Source organism: Puma concolor, chromosome B3, assembly GCF_028749965.1.
Source record: "Puma concolor isolate L17-30 chromosome B3, mPumCon1.1.hap2, whole genome shotgun sequence".
In the NCBI taxonomy this organism is placed as follows: domain Eukaryota; kingdom Metazoa; phylum Chordata; class Mammalia; order Carnivora; family Felidae; genus Puma; species Puma concolor.
The window spans coordinates 45,640,804-45,653,302 of NC_141672.1; the positions used below are offsets into that span (position 1 = coordinate 45,640,804).

At 35.5% G+C, this 12,499-nt stretch overlaps 1 protein-coding gene across 9 annotated transcripts in view; it reads right to left on the bottom strand.

Annotated features, from left to right (window-relative positions):
- The window catches only part of KTN1 (kinectin 1), a 109,556-nt gene that overhangs the window by 50,891 nt on the left and 46,166 nt on the right, over positions 1-12,499 (bottom strand). For all 9 annotated transcript variants that reach the window (XM_086709681.1, XM_086709689.1, XM_086709687.1 and 6 more), the window contains exons 6-10: positions 9,936-10,052; positions 7,203-7,343; positions 3,838-3,944; positions 2,896-3,028; positions 1,468-1,555 (exon numbers count right to left, since the gene is read on the bottom strand). In XM_086709681.1, coding sequence (XP_086565807.1) covers positions 1,468-1,555; positions 2,896-3,028; positions 3,838-3,944; positions 7,203-7,343; positions 9,936-10,052 — 586 coding nt within the window. The remainder of the gene's footprint in view (positions 1-1,467; positions 1,556-2,895; positions 3,029-3,837; positions 3,945-7,202; positions 7,344-9,935; positions 10,053-12,499) is intronic.

Here is a 12,499-nt window from a genome sequence, read left to right on the forward strand (position 1 = left end):
AGTAAGCTAATACTGCTAGGAATTTACCCAAGGGGTACAAAAGTGTTGATGCATAGGGGCACATGTACCCCAATATTTATATCAGCGCTTTCAACAATAGCCAAATTATGGAAAGAGCCTAAATGTCCTTCAACTGATGAATGGATAAAGAAGATGTGGTTTATACACACAATGGAATACTACTACTTGGCAATGAGAAAGAATGAAATCCTGCCATTTGCGCAATGTGGATAGAACTGGAGGGTATTCTGCTGAGTGAAATAAGCCAGTCAGAGAAAGATAACATATGTTTTCACTCATATGTGGATCTTGAGAAACTTAAAACCATGGGGGAAGGGAAGGGGGAAAAAAAGTTACAGAGAGGGAGGGAGGCAAACCATAAGAGACTCTTAAACACAGAGAACAAACAGAGGGTTGATGGGGAGTGAGGGAGAGGGGAAAGTGGGTGATGGGCACTGAGGAGGGCACTTGTTGGAATGAGCGCTGGGTGTTGTAAGAAAACCAATTTGACAATAAATTATATTAAAAAAATAAAAATAAATAAAAGTAAGCTAATGTATCTTAAACATAAATTTTATATATAAAGAAAAAGGCCTCTAAATAGCTTGGGTATATTTATTTTGAGCCAAAGGGAAATAGGGAGGTGGAGGGGTGCCAGGTGTATGGAATCAGAGGAAACCAAAGGTCTAAAAAGCCAAAAGTCCGTATGACCTACCCTATTGCTTAGAACTGTATTTAACTAGCTCACTGCCTCTTTTGTGGGAGAAAAGGAGTAATAGAGACGAATAATACATATAATACAAGCTCCATTACCTCCCAGATGGATTCATCAAATTAAGAATAAGTAATGAGGGGCACATAGGTGGCGCAGTCAGTTAGGCGTCTGACTCTTGATTTTGGCTCAGGTCATGATCTCACGTCTTGTGAGACGGGGCCCGGCGTCCGGCTCTGTGCAGCCATCACAGAGCCTGCTTGGGATTCCCTTCCTCTCTCTCTGCCCCCTCCCCTGCTTTCTCTTTCTCTCTCTCCTCAGAATAAATAAACTTAAAAAAAAATAAATACATAATGAAAGTTAACATTTAAGTAGACTGTTTTAAGTCAATTATTTGGAATGGTAATGCCTTTTTTTCCCCCACCATACAGGAAGTGAGTCCTCCCTTACAAAGGAAAAATAAAGAAGTAATCAAGGAACCAAAGGGAATAAATTCAGATAGGAAACACACAGCTAGGTTACTATTACCTTAGAAACTATAATTTTATCTGCAACTCAATGTTTCAAGATAAAGCTAGTAGAGTTTATTTTAAAACTCTAAGAACTCTTAAAGAAATAAAGGTACTCTGAAAGTATAAAAGCTATTTTTATTGGCCTAAACAAAAAGGTCAGATTATTCTTTCTTCATATACAGAGGGAAGAAGATTTTAAGCAGGACTATATACTAAATTTACATGAATACCTTTTCACCTTACCTTGTTGTGCTGCCTCATGCTCTGCCGTTCTCTTCCTGATATAACTCTGGACTTCTTCCCACCTTCTCTCAGCTTCTTGTAGTTGAACCTGAAAAAAGGGTAAGTCAGCACAATCACAAACCTTCAAATTAAAAAAAACAAAGCATCCTCTATCTTTAGTCCTGTCATAAAACCACCTATTCCAACAAATCATTTCCTACATTACTAAAACAAGCAGATATGCCCAGACTTCTGCAAAGATATTATCAGCCACAGCCATTCTATCCTCCAATATGCAGCATTTACAGAAACTGAATGCGGATAGATAACTGTAACTACTACTATGTATAGATCTGATCCATTTAGCTATCCATTTTTACTTCTTCAGCCAACTGGCTATCAAAAGACAGGATGGTATCTTTACTGGTAAATCTCAGTAGGTACCTAAAATTCCTATTTTGAGGTACAGCACAAGAGTTCAATGATGACTATAACCTTCAGCATCATTTATATGCTTATCCATATCCATACAGAACTTCCATATTCCTAAGTTCCAGCAGCAAACACACCAGCAAGACAAATTTTAAATAAAAGAAAGGACAATTTTATCAATCCCCCACAGGGACTTCTGTTTTTTTGAAAACTTCAAAAAAATAAAAACTGCACTATTTTCCACCTTCATTTATTGTCAAAGCCCTCTTAACCCCTCCTACTCTGGAACTGCTATCAGGAAGAATTCTACCCAAGACCTAAGAATCTAATACATTTGACTTTACACAAATTGAACTATATGTTCAACAAATCCTCCCCCCAAAGGAAGAAAGGACACTTCTCATCATTCTATTCAATGTATATACACTGTAAGATACAAAAGGAACAAATCTATTCCTCCGTAGCCTGAGCAACCCCATGTATCACATTTCAGCATGACCTTCTCATGATACTAAGTAGCATTCTGGTATCTAAAGAAACTGACTCAACTGAATTACTATGAATTACTATGTAGTATGGCCAAGTGAAAGCTACTGGAGCATTTCCTGGTCTTGTGCTAAAGCAAAGGAAAATCATCCATTCCAATGCTCGAAGAAAAATAGTTTCTACTGAATTTATTGAAAAGTCCAAGTTATGGATAAGTGGTATTGAAGGTAATTTTAACTACATGGTTTTTGCCTCACCCTTATGAACCTAACTTCTATATGCAAGATGAAGTTCGGCTTATATCTGTCAATCAGCAAATTTCATTTTTCTTATCTTCAGACAGTCTACAACCTGAAACTCAAGCCTATATTCAGTTCTTTCATTATGCACAAGCTTCTATACAGGCAGAGTGCTTAGACTTTTAAGACTCAACCTACGTTTCTCAAACCTACATACATATTTATATTTAGGTCCCTAAGTTTAACATCTACATTATTTATGAAGTGATAAATAAAGGTGGGAATATGTCACCTTCAACTGAGTAACTGCTTGCTCAGCATTCTTCTTTTGGACTTCCTCCTGCTGGAGCTTTCCTGTTTTCTCAGTTAGCTCATTCACTAACCTAGCGTAATCCTGGCGTAGTTTATTTAGTTCAGCAGACTGCCTGAAAACAGTAACTGGATTAGGAACCTTCTATTATTACAAACACATAAAAAGAACAAACAAAACATATTTTCTATTAGTTTTTCTGAGTTAGTAATTCCACTTATAGCCAACCGAAACAGAAAAGTTGTAAGCAACTACTAATAATGAAGTTTGGTTGAGTATCATCTCTGAATCACTCTGGTAACAATTACACAGATTCCAAAATCACCATAAAATAATCAAGAGAAATGGATGACTACACACTCATGAACATAAGTCAACATTGTCACCTTCAAACTGGTGTTCTGAAAATCTATTAAAATCAGTCGGAGTGCTTATTCTTGTAAGCATGCTACTAGTCTTCTCCAAGGTACAGGTTTTCAAAGTATGGCCCAGAGCCAATTTCATCACTATCACGAGGAATGTGTCTTAATATGCAGACTCCTGGGCTCTACCTCAGAGCCAGTGAATCATAATCTTTTAGAGGTAGGACTCAAGAATATGCTTTTTTGACAAACATGTCAGATGCTCTTCAGAATAATAAAGTTTGAGAACTACTGTTAAAGGGGATAGATGTTTTAAAACTTATAAATGCAGTCTCAAATTTGTAGACAACGTTCCATTGTGCCAGCATTGTATTTATCACATAGTTTAGCTGAAGAAGTTCTTCACATAGCGAAAAAATAGTGAAAATTCATTTTAAAAACATGTAAAATACAGAAATCTAACCAATTACTATCAAACACATTTTGATGGCTCAAGAAAATATCTGCCATTTAATGAAAATATTCTGCCATTCAATTAAAAATAAGGCATTTGGAAACATACTTGCTCTCTAGTTGGTTTGTAGTGTTGCTGACAGCATCTCTCAATATGCCATTTTCCTGCTTCAAGTGAGCTATCTCCGCCTCCATCTGCTCACGAACCTGCTGGAACTAAAATTATTTTACAAACATAAGATTTAGAAACAATAACTGCCAAAGCTAACTTTTAAAAGAAACTTTATTATGATGAGAATGTAAAAAGCATCAATAGAATGAAGTCTGAACCATCCTTCTCAAATAAATATAAAGAAGTTTAAGGGAAGAATTATATTTTGATAGTGATGAATGCAAAGTCAATACAAGCTGCCACAACATCCAAGAATGCAAGTAGATGCTTGCTGCTCTTATACTGGAAATGTAAAATAAATACATGTAGAGATGTTTGAGAAATAAGACGCTGAATTTTGTTCCTACCCAACAGACTCATATAGAATTAACTCTATCTTAAACCTATATCAATTTTAGGTTAGCAGTATTTGTAATGAAAGATTTTAGTAATCAAAAGTTTATTTAGTATTTATTTAGTAATCAAAAGTAATCAAAATAAAAACTGAAAATATGTTCAACATATTTATATTAAGTTACACATTGAGCTATAACCAAATAGATGGCAAATTTATCACACAAAAATCTACTAAAATATTATGGCCTCTTATTTCGCACCTACAGGACCAAAAGATAAAGAACACTGAGTCTTATATTCCCATAGGGATATGCCCTATTTTAGAATGTGAAATAATCTTAATAATTTTAAGTAAACCTATTCAGTTAAGAGAAATTAAAGTATATGTTTCTATTTTTCAGAGAACTTTTCATATGGAACCTATATCTTGGCTTCTAAATGCAATTAAATAAAAAAAAAGAGAGAGAGAGAAGGAAAGAAAAATGAGAAATCACCTTCCATCCTCAATAAAAGATGGTGCTATAAGTACTTGACTAGGAAGTAGGAATTAAGAAACAGAAAAGATCCCTTGAGAGTAGGAAAATCAGTTCTTCAATAAGAAGAACTATTTATTAATGGGAAAGAAGATCTCAAATGGCTGGGGTTTGGAAAGAGAGAGGATTGGGCCAAATGAAAGCAGAGAGCAGTGGACAGGGGAAGAACCGGACCACAGATTCATTCACTACTTTTTTGCTATTAGTTTATTTCCATGGAAAACACTGGGACTTAGATAATAGTAAAGATTAATTTTAAAATTTTCAGCAGACTAGCAATGTGATTAGAATAGTATCTTACAAACAAAAACCTGATATTACATGTTAAAATGGAAATGAGAGACCTATTAAAAAGGGGCTATAATGATACTAGTATGAAACAATAAACTAAGGTAATAGCTAAGAACTGAATGCAAGAGTACCTAGAAATAAATTATCTTTAAGATTTCAGAACAAACTATGAACTGGACAAGAGAGAGAAGTCAAAGGATTCAAGCATAAGGATAATGATGCCTCAAATATTAGAAAATAAAAACAACTTGATCAAAAGCAAGAGTTTGATTCTAGACATATGTTAAATTTAAGGTGATGACAAGAGCTTCCAAATTTGAAGCATCAACTAGTAATGGAAATAATTAAAAAAATCATTGGGTCAGAGAGTTCAATTAGGGGAAATATTATTAGATCACCAGACAAGCAGACCCAAACCATGTTCTTCAATAGCCTCTTTATCAATAGTAAAAGTGGTATTTCAATCTTAAAAAGAGAGAGAGAAAAAAAACCAATCAACCAACCATGGGTCCAGGCTAACTGGAATCATGAAAATGATCAATATATGGAAAAGACAGTAAGAACTGAACTTTGTGTAATGTTGAAAGAAGACAGGTGAAAGTAACAAGAGATTAAGTCACTTAGGCAAAAACCTTAGGAGTCATCCTTCATTATAATTTTTCTCTTGCTCTCTCTATTCCATCACCAAGCCCCATCTACTAACTCTTCTGTATCACTCAAACTCAACCTCTCACTGTCAACATCTGATTCGGGCCCTTGTTCTCTGACTTGGATTCCTGCAAAAGCCCTCCAATTATTCCTTATTCCACTTTCCACACTTCTTTCTACCAGAGTAATAGTTAAAAATACTTGAGGCTCCTGGGCGGCTCAGTTAGTTAAGCATCCAACTCTTGATTTCAGCTCAGGTCATGATCTGTGAGTTACAGGTTCAAGTCGGGCTCTGTGCTGACAATGCAGAGCCTGTTTGGGATTCTCTCTCTCTCTCTCTCTGCCCCTCCCCCTGCTCATGCACTTTCCTCCCTTTCAAAATAAACAAACTTAAAAAAAACCTGCTAATAAAATCACACTGTTGAGTTGCTTAAACTCCTTTAGCGGCTCCCCAGTCTTTCAGTATACAAGTCCCTTTAAGATAGGGCCTCTATTTATATCTCTAGATCTTCTCCTCATTCTAGTACTGATTTCCAAACACAACTGCTACTGCATTTCTCAAAAACTGTTATCACTGGGCAATTTCTATCAGAAACACCTGAGTAGCACGCATTAAAAAGTTCCATCCTGGACCCCAACACAGACCCATGGACCCATCACCTCTAAGGACAGAACTAAGGAATCACACCAAGTAATAACCCAGTGCCGATTTCTTCACTCTCTGATAATGCCTGATTGTTTCAAAACATTCAATACAGTTTACATATCATTTCTAACAAGTCTGCTCTATAACCTTTCTCTTCTCCACCTTTCCTCCCAATGGTTCCAAAGCGCCCACTGGTTACCTCTACAGTAATCCCCCCATCCACAGGGAATACCTGCCTTCAAGACCCCCAACAGATGCCTGAAACTGCAGAATACTAAACCCTAGGTATCCTATGTTTTTCCTTACACACACATATCACTAATTTATAAATCAGGCACAGTTATGAGATTAACAACTAAAAACAGAACTTTAATAATATACTATAATAAAAGTTACATGAAGGTGTTCCTCTCCCTCTCAAAATATCCTATTATACTGAATTCCCCCTTCTTGTGATGATGTGAAATGATAAAATGCCTACATGATGAGAAGGGAGATAAATGACATAGGCATTATGACATAGTATTAGGCTACTACTGACCTTCTGACACTATGTCAGAAGGAGGATCATCTGCTTCCAGACTTCAGTTGACCACAGGTAACTGAAACCACAGAAAGTGAAAAGGAATAAGGAGGGGGGACTACAATATTGTAATGGAGTATATTTACATGTCACCTTCCAGCTTCTTCCTCATCTGCACCTAGAAAAGGTGTTTACTTACACATAGGGAGCCAGTTTAGCTATAGTACCATAGCCCAGCACGCTGCCTTGCACATATTAGGCATTTAAAGTTTCCTAGTTAAATGAATGCAAAATTTCATTTTGTTTTCAAAAAGTAAAAATATACCTTCATCTGCATCTGCTGAGTCTCTTGATAACTGACATGCATTTTGTTTTGAAATACATTATGCTCCTTTTCTAACGTTCCAATACGATCTTTCATCCTTGCTATAACTACATTGCTTCTTTCTTTCTCTGACATCATTTCCTAGAATAAACCAGAAAAAAAATTATGAAAACATTTTATTAAAAAAATAAGTACCATAATTTATAATAAAGACATTTTTAGCATCAGCAAAATTATGTCAATAGAACAATGATGAATTTTGAAGTAACTACATGCTTAAGATCAGTTCTTTTGTGTTTTTTGGTTTTTTTAAGAGATAGAGCACGCGCGAACAGGGAAAAGGGCCAGAGGAAAGGGAGAGGGGGAGAGAGCAAAAGAGGGAATCTCAAGCAGGCTCATTGCCGTGTGCAGAGCCTCATGTGGCACTCCATACCATGACCCTGGGAACACGACCTGAGCTGAAATCAAGATGAGGTACCCCTAAGATCAAAGGTTTAAAATAGAATTTGTTAGGGACATTGAGCATCCAACTTCAGCTCAAGTCACGATCTCACCGTACGCGGGTTCAAGCCCTGCATCAGGTTCTGTGCTGACAAGCTCAAAGTCTGGAGCCTGCTTCAGATTCTGTGTCTCCCTCTCTCTCTGTCCCTCCGCCACTCACACTCTGTCTCTCTCTCAAAAATAAACATTAAAAAAACAAAGAAAAAAAAACAAATTGTCTTCTGCATTTACCTGCATCTACCTTTACACCAATTCCTTCACAAACACTTTGCTGTTCTGTTTACTCTTATTCCAGATATACTTTCTGGTCTAAGAGCTAAAGAGCTCAACCTAGAATAAATTCTACATTCTAACTTGATTAGAAGAAAGAATAGCTCATTCATTCTTTCTTTCTACCTATTTATTTATTTATTTATTTATTTATTTATTTATTTATTTATTTATTGGAAGAGATGTTTTAAAGCAAAAGAGTTAATTCTCTATTATTCACAGGTACTAGCTCTCTTTTAGGGTTTAGAAAGAAGCTTAAAAAAAAAAATCTAGCAGAGGAAAAAAAGAAGTCTCTTTCCTAAGAGAAAAGATAAGGAAGACATGCTTACAACAAAATGGAAGCTTGGAATAAGGGAAAATAAAAAATCAGAACTCAAAGTTTTATTGTCTTCCCAAGTCAAATCAAAAGGGTGATTTCATTTTACGTTGCAACTATCATGAACTCCTAGAATATTAATCATCAAAGTAAAAGAGAGCCAACCAACTCTTTCTGTTTTATTTATTTTAGACAGCGAGTTCACGTGGGTGATGGGGGGGGGGGGGGAGTGGGCGGCGGGGAAAGAGGATCCGAAGCAGGCTCTGCACTGACAGCAGCCAAGACCGATGTGGGGCTCAAACTCACAAACTGAGAGATCATGACCTGAACCAAGGCCAGACACTCAACTGACTGAGCCACCCAAGCACCCCAAGAGCCAACCAACTTTAAATTATTTGCAAGAATGATCAATTTATACACCCTCCTCTAAGAAACTGACAAAATTTAAAACTTTTATGTCTTAATGGCTGCCCTTAAGAGTTCACATACATCTGCAAGGTGTTATACTGATGTATATTATATGCTTAGGAAGAAAGCATATATATCTTAAGTGTATAGCTTAATGAATTACCACAAAGTGGATAGCTTTTTAATTTTTAAATTATAGTCCAAAAACCATAGTCACATAATACTAAGGTTTCTAATCTTAAAGAAACATGCTTATTTTAGTAACTTTGATTAATCTTAATCTGACCAAGTGTTTCCATTAACTTTTTTTAGTTCAAATTCACCTAAAAGGCTTTATATTCAAATGAGGCCATCCTAATGTCATCAAGCAGTTTTGTGAGTAATACAAACCTCATGTACTGTAGTGAATTCCTAAAAGGAGAAACAAGCACCTCAGGAAGAATAAAACCACATTTTCTATAGAATTTCAATTATGTTCTCAGTCTATATAATTTCTTTTTGAGATATAATTGACATAGAACTTTATGAAAGTTTCAGGTATACAACATGGTTTGGGATTTGTACGCATTGCAAAATGATCACTGCATTAAGTCTAGTTAACACCATCACCACTATAGTTATAATTTTTTTTCTCATGGTAAGAACTTTTAAGATATACTTTCTAGCAACTTTCAAATATACAACATATTATTACAAACTATAGTTATACTGCTGTACATTACATCCCCAGAACGGATTTATAACTGGAAATCTATATTATTTAACACAGTTTTTTAAAGATATCCCCCCCTCCTGGAGTAAAATTCTGGGGTTTAAAGAATTTCACTGATTAAAAGTTACCAATATTTATCACAAAAACCTTTATAAATAAATTATCTGTATAAGTTTTACACTTATTCTACTGGATTTAAACAAGATCACACCTAGTTAGTTCTGTGCTTCCTTAGAGACTAATTCTAAGTCAGATCCAAATGAAACATGCCCCCAGTGTGCAAACGTTTCTGTTATTTTAAATTAACGTATCTAGAAGCACTGTTACTTTAAATTCATAATTCAACCGCAGGCTTTAACAACATGACGAAGTGAGACACCACCACCACAACTGTATAAGAAATTGACTTTAACTGGGTATAAATTTACTACACAAATAATTAAATCTGTAATTATACATGGTTTCTGAAGTCCTTCACTGCTTCTGATTCAGAACATATATCCCTTAAATATAAAAATGTCCTCACCTGAGTTAACTGCTTACACCTATCCTTCATAGCAACAGCATCTTCCTTCACAGCAGCAAGTAACTTATCTTTTTCTTGAAGCTGATGTACAAGTGCGGTCAATTCTCCTTTACTTGACTACAGTAGAGAAATCAATACAGAATTAGTAATAGTTAACATGAGCTAATGAAAATGAAGCATCTAATATCAAATGTTCTTGGGCCAATGCAGAGTTCACAATTACATATAAAGTAGAATGACTGCCAAATCCTGGTCAGTGAAATATCATTCATGATTCATGATTCACTTCATCATTCTATATTCTGAGGCATACAATAGGATACATATCAACCAAGAAATAAATTTTTTACAAAGAATTATAGGACTCTAGTTTTAAACCCAGAGTCAAGATTGCAATCTCTCCCTTCTCCTCCTAAAAGATCAAAAGAGGAATATGAAACCAAAATACAAACAACCAAAATGAAACAATCATCTGTAATGTCAAAGCATAACATCAGAAAAGACTGCCAAAAGTATGGAGATCAAACACAGGTGCTCCACAACCCTGTCAAAATATACTCAAGACTACAGAAGTGCCCTGGTGCCTAGTTCTCTGCAATCAACCAGCATATGGAAAAACCAATTATCTTCCATTTGACATCAGGAACAAAGACAGAAGGTAGGAATCTTCTGGGAAGGAGATCTCAAGAAGCAAAGGAAGTGAGAATGAAGAAGAAATCATACAAACTTTACTCAAAGAAAGCAGCTAGTGAGGCAGAGTTGGGAGAAATTCTTCATAGTGATACTCTGTAGTGAAGTCTTTTACCTGGTAAGACAGAAAGGCTAAAAGAACTTATTTTCACACACAGCCTGAAAACAGCACTTAGCATTGGTCCTTCATTGTCAATCTCCAGGCACAGAGTTTATCCAAGAGGAACACCCTCACTAAAAGAGGAGTACTGATCAAAAAGAAAACAGAGTCGGGGCACCTGGGTGGCTCAGTCAGTTGAGCATCCGACTCTTGGTTGGCTCAGGTCACGATCTCATAGTTTCAAGGAGTTCGAGCCCCATGTCTGGCTCTGCACTGGCAGCAAGGAGCCTGCTTGGGATTCCCTCCCTCCCTCCCTTCCCCCCCCACCCCTCCCCTGCTCATCCTGTCTCTGTCTCTCTCAAAGTAATTACTTAAAAAAAATTTTTTTTAAAGACAAAAAAAAAGTCTATGCAAGATACATGAAAAAAGAGAACACAAAAAAACAAATGACAAGTGAAGAAAAATCACCAAAAAAGATTGTCAAAAAGCAGACAAAAATTGTGATAAAAAAAAATCACTATGAGTTTAAAAAATCTTATAGTAGTCATTTCTGGAAATCAAGAGTAAAGAATAAAGTTCACAAGAAAAGCTCAAAGAAAAGACAACAGAATGAGATGAAGTATGAGCCAGCAAAACCCAAACTGGAAGTAAAAGTAACACTATCCCAGAAATACAATCCAATTAGAAGTAGAAAACAAAAAAAGACAGGCCGCTGAAATATATTTAGAGACAGAGTCTAGGATGGAGAGAAGTAAAAAAAAAAGAAGTAGAAATAAACCAAAAGCTTTTCTCTTAGGATTAAAACATGAAACACAAAGACAATAGGCAAAGATTTAGTATATGCTTACTAGATACCCATTATTTCAATTATTTTAAGGGATAAATCTCATGGCTGAAAAGATATGCTTTTTATCCTAAGAAATATAGAGGACACAGGAGTCAAGGCCAAAACCATATTAAATTTCCTGCTGAACTTAAAAGAAAATGAATCCCTTGATGTTTGTATGGTAGGGTAGACACTGGAAAAGTTCAAAAAATAAACATCTGGGTGGGTTGCCCAAAAGATGTTTTTATTGTGAGAGTAATCTGACAAAAATACATGAAAAGAATACAAAATTCAGTGTGTTCTTAGACTTCTATCCAGCTGAGTAAAGAATGGTAAAGCAAGTAGGAAAATTCTCAAGGAAAGAAAGTGAAACCCAGAAATATCATACCCCATCAAATTATCATTCATCTATAATGACAACAAAAAAGCATTTTAACTTGCCACAACCTGGGAAATATAGTTTCTATGAGCCTTTCCTGAAGAAATTCCAGGAAAAATAAATTCAGCCAACCAAGAGACAAATACAGACACCATGGCAAAAGAACTGTTATCAAGCTTTGAACCCACCATTAACCAGCAGAATTGCGACTAAAACATGAAAATTATAGTCACAAAGTAAACATTAAATGTTGTAAGTATCTGACAAACAAATGCTATCCCTAACAAAAGTTGAATGGGAAAAAGGAGAAGGGGTAGGAAAAAATTTTAAGTAGGCAAACCTCCTATTATATAGCATAGAGTCAGAAGAGTTAACAATTTAAAGTTGAAAAATCACATAATTGAGGCAAATACATTTAAAGGTCAACACCAAGAATGACTGACTAAAATAATCAAATCAAATATTTTCTTACTAATACATTAACCGTTAACATTTTTGAGCAATTACTGTATGCTAAGAACTCTAAGCACCTACTATGTATTATTTCATTTAATATTCAAAACCTGATT